The 27286-nt window shown below is 38.5% G+C and overlaps 2 protein-coding genes across 9 annotated transcripts in view; one reads left to right on the top strand and one right to left on the bottom strand.

Annotated features, from left to right (window-relative positions):
- The window catches only part of SLC2A12 (solute carrier family 2 member 12), a 66508-nt gene extending 48957 nt beyond the window's left edge, over positions 1-17551 (top strand). Inside the window, exons 3-5 of one of the 2 annotated variants that reach the window (XM_035296746.3) lie at positions 1601-1723; positions 6158-6290; positions 16729-17551. In XM_035296746.3, the coding sequence (XP_035152637.1) occupies positions 1601-1723; positions 6158-6290; positions 16729-16882 (410 nt within the window). In that variant the 3' untranslated portion in view covers positions 16883-17551. The remainder of the gene's footprint in view (positions 1-1600; positions 1724-6157; positions 6291-16728) is intronic. The other variant, XM_035296747.3, reaches the window with a different exon arrangement.
- Positions 17552-20526: 2975 nt separating this feature from the next.
- Positions 20527-27286, bottom strand: part of TBPL1 (TATA-box binding protein like 1) — a 32294-nt gene continuing 25534 nt past the window's right edge. For all 7 annotated transcript variants that reach the window (XM_035296748.3, XM_078370807.1, XM_008995096.4 and 4 more), the window contains 6 exons: positions 26621-26799; positions 24882-24964; positions 24651-24714; positions 23046-23149; positions 22854-22948; positions 20527-21066 (listed from right to left, as the gene is read on the bottom strand). In XM_035296748.3, the coding sequence (XP_035152639.1) occupies positions 20987-21066; positions 22854-22948; positions 23046-23149; positions 24651-24714; positions 24882-24964; positions 26621-26755 (561 nt within the window). In that variant the 5' untranslated portion in view covers positions 26756-26799 and the 3' untranslated portion in view covers positions 20527-20986. The remainder of the gene's footprint in view (positions 21067-22853; positions 22949-23045; positions 23150-24650; positions 24715-24881; positions 24965-26620; positions 26800-27286) is intronic.

Here is a 27286-nt window from a genome sequence, read left to right as displayed (position 1 = left end):
GAGAGGGGCAGGGGAAGAGAGGTGAGGTGAGAGGGGTGGAAGACATGGGATTTCCTAGTTTTGAATTTCCCATTAATAAGAACAATAATAATGATACTACTTTTTATTACAATTATCTTCCATGCGTGAAAGGTAATCCTGTATAGATTCACTTGGAGAAGATAATCAAGAAAAAATAGATTTTTCTAGTCTTCTACAATCCAATTTCATTTTCTCTTCCTTTAAAGCAGCAAATTTACACCCAGCAGATGTTTCCTCTACAGAGCATAATCTTGTGAGGAGGGGCAAATTTTAAGTTAGAGGCACGGTTGACTGCTTGATTCTGGCATAGGCAGCCCAGGTGGTTGCTGGCCAGAGTGGCCTCTCCCTGGCTTCTAGTCTCTTCTTCCCATCCCCTCTCCTAGGATAAAATTGTGTAGTTGGTTGATATAACAATACTGGTTTTCTAAATTATAACCAATCAGCCCATAGGCAGCCTGAGCTGGGACAGGGCTGGAGGCCTTCTTTCCACTGAATCAAAGATGCTTACACTCCACATTTATTTATTAATTAACAAATATTTATTGAGCCACTATCAAGAGAGCACAATGATAAAAAAAAAGCATGGACTCCAGAGACTATCAGGGATAATGCCATTTTTGGCACTTACGTGCTTCGTGACCTTGGCAAGTGAACTCTTCTAAGCCTCAGTTTCCTCTTCGATGAAAGAGGCATCGTAATAGGTCCTACCTTGTAGGGTTTTGTGAGAATCCAATGAGATGAGGTTTTAAAATTGTTTGTAAATGCCCATAGTAAGAACTCCTGACTGTTTTTTATTAGGCAAACTGGGTTTGATAGGCTATGAGCAGAAGACAAGTTAATTTGCTCCTCAATTGCCCCATCTGATCCCATCAGGCAACCCCATCATGTTCCCTGTCACTCTCAGATAATAAAAAGTCCTCTGATGAATTTTGGTGCCAATAAGACTCTCCTTCTAGAAACTCAAATGTCTAGTCTGGTACAATGATCAAATCTTGGAACTCTATTTAATTTAGAACTTCTCTGCACCCAGCTTGCGTCAGGCCAGGACGCCCAAGTCAGAGAAGGAAGAGTAGCCGGCCTCCTCATGCCCTCGTGGCTCCATTTCCTACCCAGCCATTAGCTGTGATTTCCAATGCCTCCAAGGTCAGGGAAAGAGAGTCGAGGAAACAGCCCAGTCCTCCAGCAGGCACACCTGGGCTCTGGCACCCTGGCTCCTGTGCTTGGCACATGTCCAGAGCTGGCTCTCTTGTTGCTGCCAGGCAGATGGCCCCTGCCTGTGCCCGTGTGGTTTGCATTTCTTAGGCCTGTGTCAGATATCAGTGCCTCATGCCCCTCATTCTACACGTGGAGACCCTGGTCCAGCTCTCCTAGTGTTTCTGTGAATCCTTTCTTCCTTGGCTGGAGGTGAGGAGGCAGCACGTCCCTTTTCCATCCTGTCCTGCTAAGGTAGGAAATGGCCCTGTTTCCCAACCACAAATCCTGGCAGGATGAGGGCAGAGAGAGATCAGGGTGCTGACACTCAGATTCAATGGGTTTTTGCTAAAATGCTGTCCACCACACACTCTTCCCTTTCTTCTAGTGCCCTGGCTGGTGCTCAGTGAGATCTTTCCTGGTGGGATCAGAGGACGAGCCATGGCTTTAACTTCTAGCATGAACTGGGGCATCAATCTCCTCATCTCGCTGACATTTTTGACTGTAACTGGTAAGAAGTCTTTGTTTTCTTCTAATGTCTTTGGTCCTCACAGGACAAATGTTTGGGGATCACACCCACCTAAAAACTATTTTTTGTGTGTGGAAATTTTTAAACACTCTTAGAATGGCCAGGACCCCGAAGTACCCATGACCCAGTTTGCAGTTTTCAATCTAAATCTGTTTATAACCCCACCTGCTTTTCCCCTTACCAAATTATTTTGAGTCAGTCGCATAGGTAATGGACGTTGTTTTGACTGTGTTTCAGCATAGATCTCTAAAAGATATTCAAAAAAATATAACTACAATATCATTATCATACTTAAAAATATTAAAATCATCCCTTAGTGTCAAATAGCCAGTCTGTGTTCACTTTCTAATTGTCTTATAATTGTTTTTTATACATGATTTGAATCATGACCCAAGTACATAACATACAAGTGACTGACATGGCTCATAATTTGTAGGTTCTGTCTCCATCTCCTCACCCCCCCGTACCTTATATTTTTAATGAAATTTAAAAACTCATTTGTTTCATAGAATTTTCCAGTCTGAATTTTGTTGATTATAGTCATGTAGCTTGTCCCTCTCTGTGTGTTTTTTTTTTTTTTTTTTGAGTCTTGCTCTGTTGCCCAGGCGGGAGTGCAGTGTCATGATCTCGGCTCACTGCAACCTCTGCCTCCCGGGTTCAAGTGATTCTCTTGCCTCAGCCTCTGGAGCAGCTGGGATTACAGGTGCATGCCACCATGCCCAGCTAATTTTTGTATTTTTAGTAGAGACAGAGGTTTCACCATGTAGGACAGGCTGGTCTTGAACTCCTGACCCCAAGTGAACCAACCATCTCAGCCTCTCGAAGTGCTTGGATTACAGGCATGAGCCATCACGCCTGGCCCTCCTCTCTGTCTTTTATGTTTCTTATAAATTGCTATTAGATTTAGATAGAGGTTTGAGGAGAAAGGGAAAGCAATCCACAATAACAAAAGTCAAGTTTAGGTGTCAGGCAGAATTGCTTGTAATAATAATAAACGTTTGTTTTCAAGGTGGATCTCATCAAATTCAAGGATTGAGAGCAGCAGAAGGGAGATTCTTTAGAAAAGTCAGGTTCATTGGTTACTCCCACCAAAGCCTGAAATTCAACTGCATTATATAGAAAATTTGAGGATCCCTAAGTTGGAAATAAGGCAAGGCATTAACAAATGTTATAAGCAAAACAAAAAATGGCTGTTTGTGTGTTCCATTCAGCAGCCCTAACTAAAAGAACAATAAATTAGATTTACATATTGTAATAAAATAACCCAATATTAGGGATCAAATCAGAAGCATTCGCCTTGTTTCCTAGCTCCAACTAGGAAGCTAGTGAACATGGAGGGAGTAAGAAGGGAAACCCTTTGGGGATTACAAAGAATGATAGAGCTAAAATGAACAAATAAAGGCTTTTTTTTTAAGCTGGCAGCTTGAGGAGATTTGGATGTTGTTTGTTGGTGAGCTCCCTGACAGCTGCCGCCATGTGACCTGCCATCAGGAGGCACATCAGGTCTGCTTGTCTCACTTGTCGCATAGGGCTCCTTTAATGATCATTTCCCAGACCTGTTTATTATATCATTCCTTCTCCAGTTTCATCTGAAATACCTCTTTAAAGAGAAATTTCTTCTCATTAGCTATTTGGCTACCCTGAAGTGTGGCTCATATAAGAAAGGTAAAATATGTGCTTGAAACTTTCTTTTTATTTTCTAGTTTTCAAAATAATGTGGCAGTTGTTATCCACCAAAACTGACCAATGAGTCGGTTTGTCTTTATTTTCATGTAGGGATCACGAACATGCGACACGACTGCAATCAAGAAAATCCAGACTATGGAAAATTCTATGAAACAAATAACCCAATTTCTTCATTTCATACATGTAGTCCTTATATAGGTAATTTTCAAAAGTGGACGTTTGCTCAAAATCTGTGTGTGTGTATATATATGTATATATATTTATTTAGCACATATATATACTATATATATTATTTAGTATATATGTATTTATTTAGTATATCCACTTCTGGAAATTAATCTTTGGAGTTACTATTTAAGCATGATTTGGGTTTTTATACAAAAATTTCTAGTATTTCTAGCCTACCTTTTGAGAAATGGCTCAAGATTGAAGGAAACAAAGAAACTGGTCCTACTCAGATCACACACATAAACACATGCCATCCACTTTCACACGTGCACACAGGTACATGACACACACATACCTCCATCTGCTATTTGATGTGGAGAAAGAGAAATATAAAAGAAAAAATGGAATTGATGGGGGATGGAAAAAGATGATGCACATCTCTGGGAGCTAGGTAAGATACTGGATGTGAGCTAGTGAAGCTTTAGAAGTTCTCCCGTACGGGCTTTTAGACCGAATGTTAGGAAAACAGATCCACTTAAAAAAAAAAAAAAAAGCCTAGAATGATCTAAAACCTTTAGATGACATTTAATTGGAATGCTTGACATTTCCTACTTATTTTCAAAATCAATTTTCCAAGTGTGGGATAGAGGGATCTACAAGATGTGAGGTTCTACTTGGCAGCACGCCCTTAAATACCAACATTTTTATGCAATTTCAGCTGTATCAATAAAGACAGACTGTTCCAGATAGACAAATGTACTCTGCAGCGGTCATGACACAATTGTAGTATTGCATTCAGCTGTGGGAAAAATATCTCCAGAGGGCCATTTAAAAATGGCAGTGTGTCCACTGAAGGAGGGCAACCTGAATGGCAAGGGCAGTAACCTATGCTGTGGGAAGAATGGCTGGAAGAGTTCAGGACGTTTGACTTGGACAAGGGGTTTCTCAGAGGAGGGCTGAGGTGCATTCAAATATTTGAATGGCTGTCATGGAGAAGGGGTTGGGAGAGCTGATTCAATGGGTGTCCTTCCAGAGGACAAAGCACAGCCTCTGAAAGGCAGATCTAGGATCTAAGCAAGGGACAACTTTTTAACAGATGCAGCTGCTAAAAGGCAATGAGAGGCTTCGTGAAATGGTAAGCTCCCTGTTACTCAATGAGCTCAAACAAAACTGGGGACAATTTGATGAGACAAGCTTTGGGGTTTTTACAATTTCTGTATTCTGGTTTTATGCTCCAGAGAAGGAAGGAGACACAATTCTACAAGGACTTTATTAAGCAATCAGTTGGGCAGTACCCTATGCCAGCAAGAAAAGCACAGCGAGACAGGAGTTTAATTGAAATTGCCGGAAGAACTGCAGTGCTGCTGCTCCTTCCTGCTTCTCTCAATCTCAGCAAAACTCACTGACAAGTGTTACTATGCTTCAGTTCTTCCACGCTGCATTTACAAACACTGCTACACAGTGTAGTACACAACTGTTCAGTGAGTTTTCCTGCCTGATCAACTGTGGTTTGTGTCTGCAGCAGTTAAGGGCTATTCGCAAAATCTTGTTGTTCCTAGTTGGTTTGAGCCTATGTTCAGAAAGAGCCATCTTTTTTTTTTGAGACGGAGTTTCACTCTTGTTGCCCAGGCTGGAGTGCAATGGCACGATCTCAAGAGCCATCTTCTTTCTGACCACTCGTTGCCACACTAGACCTTCTGCTGCTGAGTCAGGGGCCAGTACAATGCAAATGGCAGACTCAAGTGCATTGGGGGCCACATTCACCATTGAACGCGCCTTGACGTGGTCCATGACTACAGAGGGACTGTATCTTTGGCTGGAAGTGGTCAGAGGAACAACTAGATTTGCAGATGAGAGCCATCAGAATCTAGAGGATCCTGCTTCTTGTGATGCATCTTGGCAAGTTAATGTCTTTTACTGGATCAATGATTACTTTTTTCTCTGAACCCAAGAAGAAGCATTACGAATACACCACAAGCTATTAAGAAATGATAAAATATTGCCAGCAAGAAAGGATTTATTCAAATCAGAGGAAAGAGTGAGCTCATTCTAAAAAATCCATCTGTATAAATATGTCATTAGAAATGTCCACCATTGAAAATGAAGTAAGAGGGGGACAAATTGTCCACCAAACAGAAACTAAACTGCTACCATGGCGATTCCTAAGAGGGGAACTGCGGAGGGGGAGAAGAGATATTTCACCTTCTACATCATATGTTTCCATATTATTTGAGGTTCCTCTTTTGCATGTGCTTTTTTATATTAATAAAGATACATTGCCATTTTGAAACAGAAAGACATGCCCACCAAGAAAATGGCATTGGGTATACATCACGATAGTTACAAGATTGCTATTTACTTCATCAGAGAAAGCTAAGGCAGTCTGTAAAAGTAAGACTTTCAGAGCTGGCTACATTTTAAATTTGTGATTTCTATTTTCCTGGATACTGCTGGCATGTTTGAAAATACATATTGCATTATGGATGCCCTAAGTGGCTGTTCACAAACGGGATCGAAGCTACACAAAACACACTTCTAATCCATTTCTTTTGTCCTTTATAGATCTTATTGGCCTGCCATGGGTGTGCTTTATATATACAATCATGAGTCTCGCGTCCCTGCTTTTTGTTGTTATGTTTATACCTGAGACAAAGGGCTGCTCTTTGGAACAAATATCGATGGAGCTAGCAAAAGTGTAAGTATTGCACACACTGGTTTCTGAACAATACTCTTCATCAAAAGTGCAGCTTTTATATACAACAAAGGAATAATATCTGAAATTATTTTAGTACAGTCCCTTTAGCATAAGATTGTTTCAGTGCATAATTCCAATTCCCAAGCCTTGTCTTTAATTTGGGTGATTCAGCTAAGGAAGAATAACCATTTCTTCCCAAAGGGGAACCTTTCTTTTTTAACCCAAAATACAAAGTGAGTGTATTTGATTGGCAAGTGCAAATTTTCATTTATGCATGAATAGATTGAATTTGAATAAAATCTTTACAACGGGAATGTTTTCAACATGTTAGCCTTTTATAATTATCATCAAACTGTAATGCGATTATTCATTACTGTGACCAACCAATATGCAGGTACAAGGTTACACCTTTTTTTCTTTTCTGTGAAACAGAAACAAAAATACAACATTGTAATTAAAAAGCATTAAACGATATTTTCCTTTTTTGTAATAATTTTTACTCACACAAAGTTTAATATTTTTACTGTCTGCATTTCTTTTCTGAAAGAGAAAGAAACTGTCATTATTGTTGTCTTATTTTATGTTTTTTTCTGAAATTAATTTTGTTGTATAGAGGATGGGAATCTGCAGTGCTGATTAAAACTATCTCATTTTTTTTTAAATAAATTATTTCCGTAGGTTTTTGTGGAACAGGTGCTATTTGGTTACAGAGTAAGTTCTTTAGTGGCGATGTGTGAGATTTTGGTGCACCCACTACCCGAGCAGTATGCACTGAACCCAATTTGTAGTCTTTTATCCCTTACCGACCCCCATGCTTCCCACACCCAGTCCCCAACCAACAAGTGAACCTTTTAAAGCTCTATTCAGGAAGAAGAACTATACAGAACTTCTTCCATCTCTCTAGTTCCCCCCAGCAGGTTTTCTTTGTTTGGGCTTTTGGGAGGCCATTGGACATGTAGATACCCCATGTTCACCCTGGGCTAGGACCTTGGGCCTCAGCCCTTCCATCTCTATCAGACTTAGAGCTCCCCTCTGTGCCCTGAATACTTGCTGAGGCTAAGATTAGCAGAAAAATTCTCAGGCTTAACCACCTATAGCTGTTCTCAATATTGCATATTTAAGGTAATTTTAAGAAAGATAAGTTTCTTATATGAATAGGCATTTAGAAAACTGGTTAAATTTCACATGGAGAGGTGGTTTAAACAACTTAACTTAGAAGTGAAACATTTAACTTAGAAGTGGGCGGCAGAAAATTCCCTCTCCTTTTTTAGCAGCTCTAATGACCACAACCACATCCTAGGGGAAGAGGTGAGACACAGGGGCTAGCAATGAAGAACTTGTTACTCTTCCTAGGATTACATCATTCCACTTAGAAATGAAGGGATACTTGTTCTTGAGTTTTAATGTAATGGGAGGAAACTACATTTGCACAATGTGTGGTTTTCTTTTAAAAATACTTAGAAAACAGTAGAGGGAAACAAATGATTATAGATATTATGAACATAGCAATTCTTCAGCTTTTACTTGAAGGAAGAATTAACCTGATAGGTGACTTGATAGTAGGTATATGTGTGCATATGTATTTATATTGAACCAACCGTGAATCTTGGCTTATTGGGGGAATAGAAAATAGGATTGTGGAAAATTTTCACTTTGCGCATTATACACTTTTAGATAGCCTAAATTTTAGAAATACTTTTCTATAGAAAAAGCAGAAAAAGGGCTGGGCATGGTGGCTTATGCCTGTAATCCCAGCATTTTGGGAGGCCGAGGTGGGAGGATCACCTAAGGTTGGGAGTTCAAGACCAGCCTAGCCAACATGGTAAAACTCTGTCTCTACTAAAAATACAAAAATTAGCCAGGTATGGTGGTACATACCTGTAGTCCCAGCTACTCGGGAGGCTGAGGTGGGAGAATCACTTGAACCCAGGAGGCAGAGACTACGGTGAGCTGAGATCATGCCACTGTACTCTAGCCTAGGCAACAGAGTGAGACTCTGTCTCAAAAAAGAAAAGAAAAAACAAACAAAACAAACAAACAAACAAAAAAATTCTCTCAATATAAGCTTAAGGTAAGCTTAAGCTTACCTTGAGTTTAAAGAAAATATCAAATTATAAGGCTAATTTTTACAGATGAGGCCCTGTTTCTAACAAAATAAAATGAAAATGATTCAATTACAATGGGAAATAAAATTGTGAGGAAGGCTGGCTATATCCTTGGACTAACAAACACACTTTCTCTCTGCTTCAGTTTGGTGAATTGGCCCTATCCAAGTGGAGGTCAAAATGATTGGTGAGCATTAGACTCTGAATAAGACTCAATTACAAACGATTTAAATCATCAACGGCCTCACACTTTGATAACTCAATGTATCCACATGTAAACTGGCAACATGCTTCACGGATTTGTCTTTTCTGGAACTGAGATGCCAGGACACTAATGACTTCCAAATCCATTTGTCTTCCTCCATTTCTCATCCTTCCTTATGACTGTTTCACATCAATTATCCACTACTGCATAACAAAGCATCCCAAATGTAGTGGCTGAAAATGATATACTATTTCCAGTGATTCTTTGGTTTGGCTGGGTGGTGCCCTCCGATTATTTTACCTGGGCTCACTCATGTGTCTACCTGGGCAGGAGAGCCCATGATCACACAGGACTTGATCACATAGGTGGCAGTAGGTGACACTGTCAGTGGGGAGCTTCAATCCTCCCCAGTGGTTTCTTCTCATCCTAGAGGAGGCGAAGTAGCTTCCTCACATGTCAAACCTGGGGCAGCTTTCCAAGGTAGTGAAGGCAGAAAGAAACTGCACGTCCCTCTGAGGTTTACATCTGGAATACACACATCACTTCAACCACTTTCTATTTCAGCAGAAGTCCTGAGACCAGCCCAGATATAAAGGGTGAAGAAAGAGACTTATCCTCTTGATGAGATGAAGGACAAAGTGTTTCTGACCATATTTAATCTATCACACCTACTCTTTCTTGAAATTCTTTTAGCTCATGTAAAACTATCTTCTTTCCTGGGTGACCTCCAAGCTCATGATTAATCTCCTTATTTCTCCTCTCTTCCTACATTATAGCTAACGTTGAAGATTCAGCTCTGTGTTCTTATGCTTTTAGACTCAACTCAAAACCTCATCCTTGAAGCCCTGAGTAGCTCTAGCCCTGGAGAGTAATCCTTTGTCCTGGATTTTCAGTATCTTCTAGTCCTCTTCTCTTCTACACTGTGTTGGCTAGAACTCTAGTGGCTTCACCTTGTTAACTAACAAAGTTTTAATTTCCAGGAATGCTCTGTCCATTATCTTTCTTAATGTAACTCTTACAATGCCTACCTAGTTTAATATTGATTCCTGGTAGATGATTAAAAAGTATCCATTGTTCAATTTTATAACTTGTTTTGTTGGCTTCATGGTAAATCCACTTTGTGTATATGCACCTTTGAACTCCTCATCTACTAACTCAGGGAGCAAAATTCCTTTAAACATAGTTTTGTGGCCAGGTATAGTGGCTCACCCCTGCAAGCCCAGCACTCTGGGAGGCTGAGGCAGGCAGATCGCTTGAGCCTAGGAGTTTGAGAGCAGCCTGACAACATGGCAAAACCCCATCTCAACCAAAAATACAAAATATTAGCTGGGCGTGGTGGCTTGTGCCTGTAGTCCCAGCTACTCGGGAAGTTGAGGTAGGAGGATCATCTGAGCCTGGAAAGTCGAGGCTGCAGAGCTGTGATCGTGCCACTGCATTCTAGCCTGAGTGATAGAGTGAGACTCTGTCTCAAAAGAACACAAAAATTAAAAGTAAAATTTGGTTAGAATTCTTGTGAACAAAAATAACTAAAAAATTGAGGCAGGGAGAAAGTAGCAATTAATTAATTGAATGAAACTATATAGGCCTTCCTTACCATCACAACCCATTGTACTCTCTTAAAAATGTCTAACTTGAAAGCAGAATGTTGTGTATAAGATTAAGAACTTTCAAATCCTTCTTTTTTTTCATATAGGGCTGTCAGAATGTATCAAATTGCAAACCAAAATGAAAATTGAAAGACAGAACTTAAGAAAATCTAATCTTTCTATCTAGTAGGCTTCCAGAATAAGATAATCCTTAAAAACATACGATATGGGTATCTAAAACCCAACAGAACGCATTAATTCAGAATTTGGGGTGGGGAAAGAATCTGTCTAAATTACTAAAATCCTGACTTATGAAATGTTTTCAAAAGAGTCACATTTCTGTTACTTTTGAGTCATGCAATTACTCAAACTTAAATCCAGACCCTCTCCAAGAAAGTTATAAATTGCAAATTAGGAGAGGACCAAAATCCAAAGGTATTACTGACCTCTAAACAGACTATAGAACAGCAAGGTTTGTCGGGAATAACAAACATAGATAAAGGCAATTATGAAAGGTGAGATGGTAAAACAATTTTACATGTTGAAGTCATTACAGCAGTCCTAACCCCTACTAGCCATATACCATGAGGAAGCCCAGTACTGAGAACAGAAAGGAAAAGGCTTTTAGAAATTTTGCTTTTTTTTTTTCCAACATTTTATTTTAGAAACGGGGTACATGTGCAGGTTTGTTACAAAGGTTTCCTGGATGATGCTGAGGTTTGGAGTATGAATGAATCTTCACCCAGGTAGTGAGCATAGTACCCAACAGGTAGTTTTTTGCCCCCCTCCATCTCTCTCCTCCCCAGTTGTCCTCATTATCTATTTTTTCCTCTTTATACCCAGTGTTTAGCTCCTGCTTATAAGTGAGAACACACAGTACTTGCTTTTCTGTTTCTGCATTAGTTCACTTAAGGAAATGGCCTACAGCTCCATCCATGTTGTTGCAAATGATTTCATTCTTTTTGATAGCTGGGAAGTAATCCATAGTGTGTATGTACCACATTTTCTTTATCCAATCCACTGCTCATGGGCACTTGGGTTGATTCCATCTGTTTGCTGTCGTGAATAGTGATACGATGAACATATGAGTTCATGCGTTTTTGGTAAAACGATTTATTTTCCTTTGGGCATATACTTAGTAATGAGATTGATACACCACATGGTAGGTTGACTTCTATTCATGCAATACTAGTGAGCCAGAGACTTTTCTGAGCTGAAGCAACAGGTTGGCAAAAGCTTTTAAAATGATAATGTGAGCAGCCTGGCTTATGTAAATTGACCAAAGCATCTATGAAGGATAAATGTTAAATAAGGTTTCCAAGACAGAAATGTCAGAGACAAAATAAAAAGTAAATTGTCAAATTAGTTAAGAAAATGTGAGGCGGCGAAAGCCAATGGAACTTGCTTGTACACAGAAGCTGAGGTGAACTTGAAGAATGAGGAAGGACATTGCTGAGTCAAGAGAATCTTCATGAATTTAGAAGTTTATAAAACAATGAATCAACCTTAGTCACCAAGGTAACGGTCCTGATGTAAAAATCTCAATATCTATTTCTAAGAAAAAAAGCTACAATATCAAATTAACTTCAAACGTGATACTACACATTGCTTAGCATTTTCCTCTATTTGGAGTTGGGTTCTTCTACCCCTATTTCTAAAAAGCTGAGAAAACAAATATTCTTCCAAGGATGTTAAGTTTCTTGTAAAATAAACAGTGACTCAGCTAAGAGGTCAGAAAAGATTTCTGCAATAATGTAATTTGAAAAGATTTTATTTTGAACTTCTGCCTTGAAAGCTACAAACTCAAAGTGGGATGTGGTGTTTGCCATGGTTGCTGTTTCAGCTGTGATTTTATTTACTTTTCCTCCAGCTTAAGTAGGCATAAATGGAGAAAGCAAGCAAGCTAATGTTTTGTAAATATTTCAATTCTGATGTGAACTTATTTTTCACTTTTAGCAGATAATTTTATGTGGCCATTTCTTCATCCATTCATCCACCCAATTTATTTATTTAATAAATATTTACTGAGCATCTACTATGTTCCAGGCACTGATCTAGGTTCTACGACAACATTATCAGCAAGTACAATCACAAGATTTCAAACGTGCTGATTAGATAGTAAGTGATCGGAGGGCTACTTGCAACTGGGCGGGTCTAAGAAGGTTATTCAGAGAGAAAACATTTAAGATAAAATCTGGGTAATAAAGAGCTAACCCTGGAAGACAGGGGAGAGAATCCAGGCGGAAAAAACAGCCAGTGCAAAGGCTAAGTCAGAAACACACTTGAGTTTTTCCAGAAATGGAAAGAAGGCTGTAATCCTTGACAATGAGTTATGAAGTAGGTAGAGACTAGTGTGCAGGGCTTTGCAGGCTGAGTGGAGAGTTGGGTTTCATTCTAATTGCAGTGGAAGCTACCGAAGGGTTTTAAGTAGGGCAGTGACATGATCTGACTTGCACTTTGAAGTGTGCCGTGGTGACACACATCCTGCTGAAGGAGGCTGGGAAAGCATGCAATTGGAGTGCTGGGCTGCTTTTCCCATCATGACCATGGACCTTAAGTGGCCTTCAGTCACATGTGGCAATAACACATGTCCCTAGTCTATTAACTGCTTCTCTCCTAGACAACTGCTCCAGATCACGTTCTCTCCGGAAACCTCCTCACATCCTCATTCCCCACTGATGGCCTTGCTTCTGACTTCACTGAGAAAATGGACATCATTGGGGGAAACTTCCACTACCTTCCAAAGACACGACCATTCTTCCAGGGCCTATGTAGGAATGCAGTCCTTCCTATGAGAGGCCTCTTCATCCCCTCTCTCCTTTCTCCCTTCTCTAGCACATTCTCCAGCAATTCTCCCAGCTCACTGCTGCGTCATCTGCATCTTTACCTACTCCTCATCAGCAAAGAAACCTGATGATTCTTTCTCCATCTTTTTTTTTTAATGTCTTTTGGTGCCATTTTTCTCTCCAGTGTTTGTCCTATTTCTTTGCTACTATTTATAGCCAAGTTTTTCTAAAGCATTGTCCCTATTCACTGTCATCACTTGTGCTTCTCTTCCCATTCTCATGACCCTGCTCCATTGAGACTTTATGGCCACCTCCCCTCCTGAAATTACTTTTTAATGTCCCAATTACTTCCATGTTGGTAAACTCTGTGGTCAATTCTCACTCCTCATCTTAGACTATCCCCAGCATTTGACTAGAGATAGTGTGTTTGGCTGGGGATAATCCTCCTTCCTGAAATGCTTGCCTCACAACCTTTAGGGACCCCTCCCCTGGTTGTCTCTGACCTATGGGTCTCTCTTCCTCTGCTTCCCCTCTTAAAGTTGGTGTGCCTGGGGCTTAGTCCCCTGACCACTCCTCTGTCACCCTCACTGGCTAGTTACTATAGTTATTATCTCATCGATATGCCAGGGTCTGAAATGTGTGTCTCTAGCAATCTCTCCGGAATTCAAGTCTTGTTTATTCAACTGCGTACTCCACACGTCTTTCCAAACGTCTAACGGATACCTAATACCTCGCACACCCTAAATTGCACCTGTGATGTCCTCAGGCCTATTCTGCTCACAGCCATCCCCACCTCAGTGGATGTCCATGTTATACTGCTACTTGCTCTGGCCACAAATCTTGGAGTCTTTCTTCTTTCCTGACTCTTTCTCTCATACTCCACATTCAGTCTATCAGGAAGCTGTGTTGGCTCTGACTTCAAAATGTATCCAGAACCTGAACCCCTTCACGGCTGCCCTGGTCTGAGTTGCCATGATCTCCATCCTGAACTACTACAGTACCCCCTTACTGGTCCCCTTTGTCCCCTCCAATCAATTTTCTACAGAGTGACCAGAATGACCCCTTTAAATGCAATCAAGGTATTCTTTTGCTCCAATCCTCCAGTGGCTCTCTAGCAAGAGTGGAAGCCTTCAATGCCCTTACAGCCCTGCACACCCTACTCATCTCCCCTTCTCTCTCACAGCCACACAGGCTAAAAGCTGTGTTCCAGACACATCAGGCATGCTCAAAGCTCTGGATCTCAGCACTTCTTTTCTCTTCCACTAGATATCCACCTGTCTTGCTGCTTCACCTCCACCAGACTTTTCCTGTCACTCTATTTCAAATCCCAATTGTGTATCCAACTCTACACCCACTTTCCAATCCCTCAGCTTCAACCAAAGCAGAAACACTATATTTTACTTGGTCTACTGTCTGTTCTTTTCCTGCTATATTTAAATTCCACAAAGGCAGGGAATTTTGTATATTGTGTTCACTGTTGCTTCCCAACATCTGGAACAATTCCTTGGCATATAATCGAAGCTGAGCATTGAATAGATGAAAAGAATGAATGAGATGGATACAAGAGTAAGGCAATGAAGTAGTCAGGATGACGCCGCAAGTTTAACTTGAGAAACTGGATGGACGGTGAGATGGGGAAGCCTGAAAGAAGACTAGGTTTCAGGGTTTGCGAGAGAATAGAGCTCGGATTTGGAGATATTGTGAGATGTCCATTAGACATCAAATAGACACATTAGTAGTAGGCAGTTAGCTATGTAAGTCTGAAATTTGGACTCTAGGAGTTAGACAGTCAAATGTGGGTGGCCATCAGCTTGTAAGTGGTATTCAAGTCATGGAGTCAGATAAGCTTATCTGGTCAGAGAAAAGAGAGAGAAGGGAATCAGGTCCAGGGCTAGGCCCAGTTTGGTGCCAACCTTAGAGACAGAACAAAGAAGAGAGTGTTAAAAGGGACTGAAAAGAAGCCGAAAGTGAGGCTGGAGGAAAGCCAGAGTGTTGTAGGAAGGTGGGACTGGAGAGGCCAACACAAAGACACAGGTAACCATAGGCTTGACAGTCTCAGGCTCAGTGGAATGAGAGGACAGAAGCCAACTGATGAGGTTGGAGGACAAAATACAAGTCAAGTGAAGAAGCTATAGTCCACTCCTTGCATCAGTTTTGCTGTGAAGGGGAGCAGAAAAACAGGTTGGTCACGCCCTAGCCTCATTTCCAATCACTGCTTCATTCACAAGGATTCCACTCACCCTCTAACCACTCATCTCTCCAGCCCACTCCTCAAGTATTGGCACTCCAACAAGTCTTCAGCCCCACCAGGACCTGGAAGTCCACATTCTCCCTTCTCTCCTTACCCTGCTACTTACTTTCCATGGCCCACCACCAAGGTTACTTCTTTGCACTTCCCCTTCTCCCTTTACCTTCTTCTCTCTCCCTCCATCACTCAGGCAAACCCTAACTCTGATCAAGTCAAGTCTTATTTTACCCCTGCATTCAAGGAGCTAAACGTGGCTGAATCAAACACACAACTATGCTTATCAGCCTTGTCTTAAACTTAGGAACATAAATCTCAAGTCGATCTTAAAGAATACCCTGGAATATACCACATTACCCTGGTGAGCTGACATTCCTACTTTCGAAGATGATTACTTCACACCAATACTCTTCTCAAGTCTCCAGCATCCCCTCCCACTTCTTCACTCTAATTATTTTGCTTTTTAGTCCACTGAGAAAATAGAGACCACCTTGTCCTCTTGTCACAAAATCTCCTATCCTACCTACATCTATGCCCACACACCCTGCCTTGTTGCAAAGGCCAATGCTTCCATTTGTGCACTGACTGCATCACCAGTTTCCCCATTCTATGGGATTATCATCATGCACACACAGAGCTGCAGTATTTCCCATCCTGAAAAAATACCTTCCTCAAGTTCCCTCCAGATACCAATCCATCTCCCTGTCCCCAACTCTCAGGTCTCCAGAATTCTTTGCAGTGTTCCCTCCCTAACTTCATTCCAGTTTCTGATCATTGTCACTGCTTCAGAGAGATGCCACCTCTATAATATAGTCTGTCCTCTCCCACCCAGCTAAGTCATTTTTTCTCCTTCCCTGTTTACCTTTCTCATTAGCACTTTTACTACTTCAAATTATATGCTTGTCTCCCCTTTAAAATGTAAGTAAACTCCTTGAAAACAGGAGTCTTTATCTACTCAACCCATACCACCTACACATCATGGCCACTCAAATCATTGGTTATATTACAGAAAAAAGTTATTTGAAAAGGGAGGTTCGAAGGCAGCCCTCTATTTCTAGTGAAGGCAAAATACTATAGCATATTTTTATAGATGGGAAGAATCCTATAGAAAAATGTGCTCATGTAGGAGTAAGGGATAATGTAGAAGGTAGAAGAGATATAAATATAGGCACATTGCTGGACTTTGAGAAATGGAAAAAAGTAAGGTCTGGGATAAAACCTCCACTGGTCTCTGTATGTAATACTATCCTTGGAATCCTTCCCCACAGAGTGACTGCTGGGATTGTGTTCTGAGAGGACACCCTGTTACCTTTTATATGAGATTGACCAAAGTCTGTGGTATACCAAATTTCATGATGCAGCAGGCTTCCTAGCAAAAACATGTATTTATTTTGCGTAGCTAAAACATTAAAGCCCCTGGGTGGTTGAAAAAATAATAGCCTACACAATTTTTTTTTTCATGTACTGTAAACTAAGAATGACATTTTCATTAGTGCCTCTTTCTCTTTCAGGAACTATGTGAAAAACAACATTTGTTTTATGAGTCATCACCAAGAAGAATTAGTGCCAAGGCAGCCTCAAAAAAGAAAACCGCAGGAGCAGCTCTTGGAGTGTAACAAGCTGTGTGGTAGGGGCCAATCCAGGCAGCTTTCTCCAGAGACCTAATGGCCTCAACACCTTCTGAACGTGGATAGTGCCAGAACACTTAGGAGGGGGTCTTTGGACCAATGCATAGTTGTGACTCTTGTGCTTTCTTTTCAGTGTCATGGAAATAGTTTTGAAGAGATACTCTGAAATGATAAAGACAGCCTTTATCCCCGCTTCCCCAAAAGGAAGATCAAAAGTTAGATGAGGTACAAGGTCCTAAGTGATCTCTTATTTTCAGCAGGATATCAGGTTGAAAAAAAAGCTACTGGCTGGTTTAATCTACCCTCTCACAGAGCCTTTGAAAAGACTATGTCCTAGTGAAGACAACATCAACCTCTACCTTAAGGTATGTATGAACGGAGGCCAGTCGCAGCTCTATTATACAGACACACAAGTGGCCTGGACACGAGGGTACAGTTTTTGCCTACCAAGACACTACTTGCACTGGGTCTTACGTAAGAAAGAACCAGGACACACAGTGTGGACAATTGCGCATATATTCTATCTGGATTAGGGGAGGGTCCCGGCGAGGATTTCAGTAGTAATTCCTAGTTACAGTTCAAAAAATATGAAGATTATACACTTATTTTATGAATTATAAACTACAATTTAATGCAAAATATCCTTTTATGAATTTCATGTTAATATTGTAAAATATTAAAAGAATTCTGCAATAGTTGAGAAAAATGAGCATTTTTTCTGTTTTTGAAAAATACATAGAAAAGACAGTTTTTAAATCCTGGGACTACATTTATTTAGAAGTAGCTGTTAGTAAAATATTAGAAAAGGAGTCAGGCCTTAGGATATTTATCCAAATTTCTAAGCAATTAGGTTGAAGTTGATTAAGTCAAGCCTATAAAAGTGGCATCCTTAAGGCTTTCATGATGATGTATAGTCATCCACAGTGTCCTGCAATTCTTCACACGCCTCAGGAATATCACTACCTCAGGTTACAGCACACAGGCTATAATCGATGATGACTTTCAGATGACCGAAGACATAATAAATAACATTCAGACATCTGGACAATTCCCTCACTATGTGCCTCTCTCTGATGGCCACCTGTACCAGCAACGTGGGTTTCACACACACAATGATGAACTGTTCTCTACTTCTCCAGTTGATTTTAAAGACTTGGTAAGATGTCTTACTAATAAAATTTGGGTATGATGATAGAAAATCCACAATCAAATCTTGAACCACTTAAGTAGTAACATATTAAATTACTGGTAAGTGATGGATGACACACAAAAAACTTAAAAGCATGAACAACCTAACTTGGAAAAGAATTTTAAAACATGATTAACCTCAAAAAAAGAGAATACTAAGAACCAAAGCTCCTTTTTATTTAGCCTGGAATTTTCCACTGGTTCCTAACAAACTGTCTCAATGTCATATAAGGGAACATGATCTACTACATTCCCTTATAACAATGCAGAGAGACTATAAATCCATGTAAGATAGTAAAACTATATCAGAGACTCAGGAGAATGACTAAAAGGCCTGGATCTGCAGTGTATTATCTGCATTAAAATTGGCAGGAGGAAGCTAAAATTAAAGATTTGAGATCTCAGTTCTATCATGGTATATTTCAAATGCAAGTTAGAGCATGCATTGTCTTTTGTTTTTGGAAAGAGAAGGTAAAGTGTGTTCTGCCCCGTGTTTCCTAGTTCAAACACTATATATACTTTAGATATTTTTTGGTTTAGCCATTCATTGTAAATGGGCAGGAAACTGTTTATCAACCTAGCTTGGTTTATTACTAGTGACCTCGACTTCAGTATCTTGAGCATTCTATTTTTCTTTTATTATCCTGGGTCTGTAACTAAACAATTTTGTCTTCAAATTAATTTTTATCCAATATCCACTGCCCCACACCAAATCAAGCTTTGTGATTTTCAAAAATAAAAAGGGGGAAATACTTACAATTTATACAAATACATTCACAGTTTTTATTTATAAAAAAAATTTACAGTACTTATGGAGAGCCAGCAGAAGATATCAGAGCACTCACTTCTTCTCGTCTTTGTTAAGTTGAGCAAATTACCCATGGACACTGCTAGGTGAAGCTCACTCGGCAGCCCTGAAACCAGACCTGGTCACACTGTCTTTACGCTCTCCCTTTAGATAAAGCACTTCAATTAGCTATTGATCTGCCCCATTTTCAAGTCATATGAATACTAAGAAGGTTCCATCATCTGGATCTGTACGTTGGCTATATAAGCGTGTTTTCCCCCATTCTATATTTCTTTTTTCCGTTAACATTGCAAAACAGGAGGTGCCTTACTACTGTTAATTAAAACTAAATGAAAAATGTAAAATCTTTAAAACAGTGGGCTTGTAACTCTTTCATGTAATTTTATTCTCCATATTTATGAGTTTGGCTAGCCTACTGAATCTTAAATGAAGGAAATAAACTTTTTTTTTTTAAAAAAAAGGAATAATAAAAGTCTAAAAATCTCAATGAAATCTTTCATAAGAAAAATGTAAGTTAGGCTTTGCATTCTATTTTAGAAGGAGTGAGAAGCAGGTTAGGGAAGGCATTGAGAAGAAAAAAGATAAAAATAGTATGTATCATTCAATGCAGTGCCTAAGCCAGGTTTTCAAGATTTTACAATATGGTAAGGAAAATATACTATACATGGAGGTTAGGATGTTGCAATTTTTCCACAAAGGTTTTAAAACATTTTGGAAATGCAAGTTTTTGTGGAACATTGTGTTGGAATATTGTCTCCATTAAGTTTCTCCTGAGAAGTTAATTGGAATCTCAACTTAGCTTTATTTCTCGGTATAATTACTGTTGGTTACACTAAACTCCTAAATCTAAGTGGCAAGGCACAACTACAGCTTGATCCTGTATTACCACTTCAGGGTTCCTGGGTGAGCCAGACGCACTGTTTCATAAATGGGTATTTATTATCACTTTAAGAGTAGCAATTCATATACTGAATAGTCACTCTTTAACTCCATTAAATAAGATATAGCAAGGGGAAGGACAACATCACACGAAATGGCTTTCAAATTCAAGCGGGGCTATTTGATCGTTACATTGTGGCACAGAGGCAGCTTGGCTTGTGGGCACTTCTTGTTAAAACAGCTCAATGTTACACCAGCTTCTGACAAGACTCTTAGTATAGCCTTGAGCACCAACCCAAGATTAAAGAACCTCAATCACTTCTCTACAACTACAGGTGTTGAGTCTTTCCAGAAAAACAAAGGTCCAAATGAGGCACCATTCATCACAGCTTCTTTCTCATGTCCATCTCGTGGATAAGAGGTTTCTCTTTTTAAAGCTACAATTTCTTAACTTTTACAAGTTATTTAACATTTTCTATCATATTAAATTAGCAAAATAAAACATTATCCTTTATCTATAAACTTCTAGTCCGGTTCCCTAGAGTTTATATACACGTTTTTATTTCTAATCTTCAGGAAAAAAAAATTTCTATTTGTTATTTGGTAACAGAGCATTAAAAGATACTACACACATGTGGTGCATACACACACACACACACACACACACACACACACAAAATACACTTCAAAAAGAAGCCAACACACTTTAGCCAAAGTCTTAAGCTTGCATAGATTTTTAAAAAAAGAAGTATGAATACAATTTTTGATAAAATGGAAAATGGGGAATAAAAGTTATAGAATGGATATGAAGAGAGATTTTTCCAAACTTTTATTTGTGCACATTCAATTGAAAAAGATAACTTTTACAGGTTCTTTGGTGCCCATATTCAGCATACAAAAATGTAAAAGACTATTCACAAATAAAACACATTAGCTCAAAATGGAAAAAAAGAACAATGACAACAATAAAACAATCTAAGGTAGTGCACACTGTGACAGCTCTGCTTATGGGGACATGAGAATTACTGCGAAAATAAATAGAGTGTCCTTTTGTAAAAGCAGCAATGTCATGTCTTGTAAACTTCCTTTTATATTACAGCAAGGTTTGGAATAAAATCCAAAGGGACTGGAGCTTACACTGTAGCCGTGAATTAATAAAAGAGTCTATTTCCTCAATTACTGTTGGTCCAGTTTTCCTTTTGAGTCCAATGTGCAGCAGGTTTTAAAAGGTGCTCAGTTAGAGATTCTAACCAATTAAGTGGTGACTTATAAAATTTCTTTCCTGCTTTCAAACACAAATGGGTAAATCTGTTCCACAGCAGTAGCAACAGCCTTTACGTTGGGCCCTGTAATAAACACAACAGAGAAAGGAGTGAGAAGAGCTGGAAAGCAGAGCACTAGGAAAAACTGATTTCCCAGAATTAAAAATATTCAAGTAGTAGAGAATATCAAGTTAATTGTTTTTTAAAAAAACTACACATATAATTATACACATAGTCATCATAAGGGCAAAAATAATACAGATTTTTTTCTGGGCAATTAAAGGACATATGAAACACAAAATGAGGTTATTCACTTTGTTTTAGGGCACCAGAGTGAATAAAAAGTATACAAAAAACTGCATACAAACTATCATGGACTACTATGGTTTAAAAACCCCCACAGATTCACCACCACTGGGTATCCACATGTTTGTTACCAATCTGATCATAAGCCTCAGAGCTTATACGAATCAATAGAAAACAAAAAAAGCAGAAGGCTATGAGGTGACCACATGTATGTTAATTCTCGAACAGCTTTATAAAAATGTAATCTTTCATTTAAATAGCTAAAAAGAAACATAAAAAGGACAATGAAAACTATTTTAATAAAATTTATTTCAATAAAAATGGCTTCATTAATATACACTTACTGCTTTTGAAAGACCCAGGAAACTAACAAATTCACCCACTGTAAACTCTCTAAAGGTCCTAACCACATCCTGTCTTGGTCAGGTCCTTCCTGACTCATTTTACCCCCACGCTGCTATGCTTTGCTCACGGGAACCAATTCAGTATTACTAACGTTTCACAGGATATTCCTGGTGTAAGTAAATAATGCATACCACTTAACCAGGTCAATTGTCTTCAGTTTGTTATCGTTTTAATATCTAGTAACTCAGTAAACAGTTTTGCATATGCATTGTTTTATTGTATACTTAGCAGAGATTTACTAATAGACTTTGGAGCTTCTCAGATGTCCAGGTTCCAAAGTGTAGAAACAGAGAGCAGAAAGAAGGGAAGAAACAGACGTGTCCCCTGCTGTCCCATATTTAAGATTCAGGTGGGATCTTGGAATCCGCTTTGAAAGTTCCCAAGGAAAATGGAAAAACCCATGGGATGAGTTAAAACTAAAGTTTATTTGTTGAGAGATTAAATTGTTATTTTCCTCTAAGGACTGAAGAAAGAAAAAACAAAGCTCAAGGACACTAAAGAAATCTTAATTCATTTTTACCTAAGGTTGGGCCTGACTCTCAAGCAATGCCTCTGTACACTTTATAATCATTATAGTACCATTAAAAAGTCACACAACATGCTAATGCTACCCTTTGACATGAATGCCTAGTCTTCTGAAACTACCCCTTCTCCAAATAAAGATTCAAAAGATACAGCAAGATAAACATAATAAACAGGTACCAATTATATTTAATATTTTGCTTATGTAAAACCTCTGTGAAATTTATAAAATCAGTTTCTCATGAGTATTTGAAATGTAAGATATCATAAATTAAAAAAAATATATCATACTATGGATACACACACCAGAATATTTTTAAAGCTCCACACTGGAAACTATTCAAATGTCCATACATAAGAATGAATGATCTACATACAATTATACAGAACATAATGCAGATAAATCTCACTAAGATAATGCTGAGTGAAAGAAGACAGACACAAAATAATATGTGTAACATTTGTAGATAGTACAAAAATAGGTAAAACACATCTACAGTGCTAAAAGTCAGGAGACTGCCTCCTAAAGGGCAGAAGTGACAGATAGGAACAAATCAGACATTATTTCTATGTTGGTATGAGCATCCTGTATCACTCAATCCATAATTGACAAGTTTGGTAACGATATAATAGAATACCTGTTACTGTGATACTTCCTGTCGAAAAAATCTGTAATGTAGCTCTTAGAGACTTTATCCGATAGCACACAGCAGGATGAAGTTCAGGTTCATAACTACACAAAAAAAGCCACAATTAATATAAGTGTTTATAGCCTGACTGGTAATTTCAAATTTGGTAATTTATCAAGAGAATCTGCTTCAAAGACTTACCTGGCATGAGGTCTATTGTTCTTTGTGAATTCTGGCAAACGGATTTCAAATGGCATGTTACACACTGCCAAAACGTTAACAACCTTAAAATCTGTAAATATTACCTTTAGGAGAGAAGTAAAGCTCAATAAATTTATTCTGAAACAAACAAAAAAGTCTGCTCATAATGGCAATCCTTAATAATTGTCAATCCTTAAAAACAAGAGCAAACAAGATAAAAACATTTTAAGTGTATGTTTAGTACTGTAAGTTGCGTAGCATTGAAAGCTTTGTTTTTTAAAAAGCTCAAAAACATCATTAAAAAAATTAAAACCTGAGGTATTTGCATGATTAAAACAGTATGGGTCTTTCTAATCATATGTGTAATTTTTTTTTAAATACTTTAAGTGAAATACTTAAAACTACTAGGAAAAGAGGGAATAGTGAGGGAAAAAATTTAAGGCCAGGTCATCCTGCTAGAGCAAAAATGGAAAAGATGTCACTTTAAAATGTCAGTAAATACAGACTGTACACTGGGCTCCAAAAGTCAGATGTTTTTCTCATATGCAGTTAGGTAAAATGGCATTTCTGTAAGATTAGTACAGAAATTTGGGGATAGAGTGACAAAATTGTTTTTAACTAATCGGGATTTCTCTCTACACTTCTGATGTCATGCTAAGAAAAGAAGTTCCAAGGCCGAAAATAATGCTCTCTTAACAGTAATAACTTCGGCCACTCCTACCAGCATCTTCAACTGTTTCATCTTGTTATTTTTCAAACATTCCTCCTAAAATCACAATTTCAGAGGCGCTAACTATCCTCCAGCTCAGTCTTGCACACAGCAGTTGCAGAAAGCCAGGAAACCACAAAGTGGCAGCACTCTCAAATCACAGTACAACTCAAGACTCTCTACTGCCTCCCTCCTCAAGCATGAACCCCTTCTCCCACTAGCCATTCAGTCTTTTCCTATCACCGTCTACTTCAGAAGGACTGAGTAGACTGAGTCATCAGAGGGAAACGCAACTTTCCATCCCCACTTCTACAAATTTGTCTCGATCCCAAACAGCCTTGCCTTCACCCTGAGGGAGCATATCTCATTTTTATCTTTCACTTCTCTATTATTTGCAAGTGATCTAGCAAGTCCATAATACATAATTATTTTATTCAAAGGTATACCGATATCAAATTACACTGATAAGGCTGACATGCCGGTGACAGTCACGTTACAAGTGTGAGAGCCTGCCAGCTGGTGTGCCCATGTCAACAGGCCTCTGCAGTTCTCTATTTACCATCCTGACCTGGCATTCTTGAGATGACCAAAAATGATTTTGTATGTGTATGTCAGAAGTGAAAAAACTTAAAAAGAGTTGAAAAGGAAATTAACCTGTGAGGAAACAAGTCCCTTTATGGGAAAGGAATTAGGGAAAAAGCTAGGATCCTTTACAAATACCCACATGGCCAAATTTTGCTACTAATTTTCACGCTGAAGGGCAGTATTAAAAACCTAGAAAAAGTTCAATCACGAGAATAGTATGTATAGTGATTTCTTGAGTCTATTACAATTTTTAATTCTACAACAATAAATCCTTCAATATTTGTAGTTTAGATAGTGTTTGAAAATGTTACCTGAAAACCGAGTTTCTGCAGACTGCGGGCTAAACGTCTGGCACCAAATTTAGCTTCTTCTTCACTATGGTTTTAAGGAAAGGAAAAGATGATCAGTCACACAGGAAATAAATTTTTACCCCGAGGAACACAGCAAGCTTTACATATAATTTTGCTGTTAAATCTAGGACAATGTCCTTTCCTTGAGGATAAAAGTAAAAAATAAAAATAAAAAATTCAAGTAGCATTTACCTTGTTGCTCCAGTGCAAATAATTTTTCCTGAGGACCAAATTGTAGCTGTAATTCTAGGTTTTCTAAGCTTCATTAATACTTTCTGGGGGGGAAAAAAATCTGATTACCTCATAAGCATTACTTTTCACATATGGTTCTGTTGTATACAGCCATATTAATGTCCAAGTACTACTCCAAGCTTAACCAAGACTGCAATAACTGCTCTCCAAATCACCCATTCTGAAATCAAGTACAATGCTAAACACAAAGAACATATTAATCCAAAAAGACATTTGATTAATTAAAAATACAAGGTGGATAGAAACCTCTCACTCTATATACTTGAAATAAATATACTCCAAGTACATAAACATTTCAACTCTCATTCCACTCCAGTCACATAACTGGAACTTACATGGCTCCTCACACACACCAAATCTGTTCATGCCTCAGAAGCTTTGCAGTAGCTGTTGCTTTCATTTGGAATATTCTCCCCTCAATATTCTCACTTCATTCAGGTCTCTTATCAGAGGTCCCCTCCTGAAGAGAGGCCCTCCTTTACCATTTCCCGGAAACACCCACCCCTTCATCACCTTCTAATTCCTAACCCTGCTTTATTTTTATTCTGCTTCGTGGTACCATCACTACTTTATATTGCATCCTAGAGTTGGGATGCTTATTACATACTCAAGTTCAACACGGGCATCTTGAGTAATAGAGAAATGTTGTAGCTGGAGAAGAAATTAATTAGCTTTGGAAGGCATTTAAAGCTACGGGTTACAATGAAATAACTACAAAGTGAGTATAAATAGTTCAAGGACTAAGCTCCAAGATAAGCTGCAAATTTAAATTTTCATTGCAACTTTTCATTAATGGGAATATTTGTTAAAGCCCATTCTATGTAAGAAAGCGATAAATGTTTACTGACTAACATATAAATGAATCAGAGGTTTCTGCTTAAAATTTTTGTTACATTTTGAGTTCTTCATTCCCTGTCATATGCCAGATTATCACACGAGAAAGCTATTAATCTGGGCAGACTCACATCTTTAGTTAGTTTCTAGTATTAAGAATTAATGACAATTTACGTAGGTATCCTGGCATCTAATTTTTTGAGCTAAATAGAGTCTTGAGATACATTCTTAATTTTCATAATAAATGTATAAAATGCATATCCATCTCATCAATCTTTGGTTTATAATGACATTCAATATCTTTTATAATGTTAATCTCAAAACACTAAGGTTTTGTTAGTTATTAATATTCAGGCTTTAAAATATTACAGGTTTAACAAAAACTAAAATTCAAGCTGTCCAGTTTATCTTAATAATATCTTATAATCATATTATTTTCAGCAGTTTGTTATGAAAGAAAACCATCTATGTTGGTTAATTAAAAAAGAATATGATAATTAATATAACAATCATATATTAAGGCATCATTCAAATATAATAATATTTGAATGGGTACATGTGAGAACATAAAGGTTCCTTTCTTTGGTTAAAATAAACTGAGAGAACAGTAAAATGTCTCTGTAACCAATGAGTTCTTTGCTGATTCAGGCACAGGCACTCTATGTACAAAAGCTTGCACCTCCATGAGATGAAGGACTGCTTTTACAGGGTCACTTCTGTATCCAGGACAACTAGCGCATGGTAAGGTGCTCATAAACTACCTGTAGAATGAATACATTTTAGTATCACTCATAGAACTATAAAATTAGGCTATGTAGTACAAATACCAAAACTCAAATACTTACTCCAACATCACGTTTATAAATTACATTTGCTCCTTCCAAAGCAATCTTCCTTAAGTTCAAATGGCATCTTGTTCTAAAAACACAGACTACATTTGTAATTAGAATGTCCAATGCAACGTCACTGTCTGCATCCATTGGGGTGGCTTAAAAATTTAGCTTTTCACCACGAAGATCACATCCTGAGAAATAAAACAAATAAGATAAAGTCATTAAACTTAAATGTTCTCTTAATTCTCTTTTCATAAACAATCTTGAAATGTAAACAATGAATCTATATTTGTTTTTCAAATATTACTAGAATCAAATCATGTCCCTGGCCAGGCACGGTGGCTCACATCTGTAATCCCAGCACTTTGGGAGGCCAAGTTGGGCGGATCATCTGAGGTTTGGAGTTTGAGATCACCCTGGCCAGCATAGTGAAACCTGGTCTCTACTAAAAATACAAAAATTAGCCAGGTATGGTGGTGTGTGTCTGTAATCCTAGCTACTCAGGAGGCTGAGGCAGGAGAATTGTTTGAATCTGGGAGGTGGAGGTTGCAGTGAGCCGAGATTGTACCACTGCATTCCAGCATTCCGGCGACAGAGTGAGACTCCAGCAAAATAAACAAACAAACAAACAAACAAAACAAATCATGTCCCTTCTTCTCCCCACTAAAAATGCCATTT

Source organism: Callithrix jacchus, chromosome 4 (genome assembly GCF_049354715.1).
Source record: "Callithrix jacchus isolate 240 chromosome 4, calJac240_pri, whole genome shotgun sequence".
Classification (NCBI taxonomy): Eukaryota; Metazoa; Chordata; class Mammalia; order Primates; family Cebidae; genus Callithrix; species Callithrix jacchus.
This window is presented reverse-complemented; position numbering and strand designations above follow the sequence as displayed.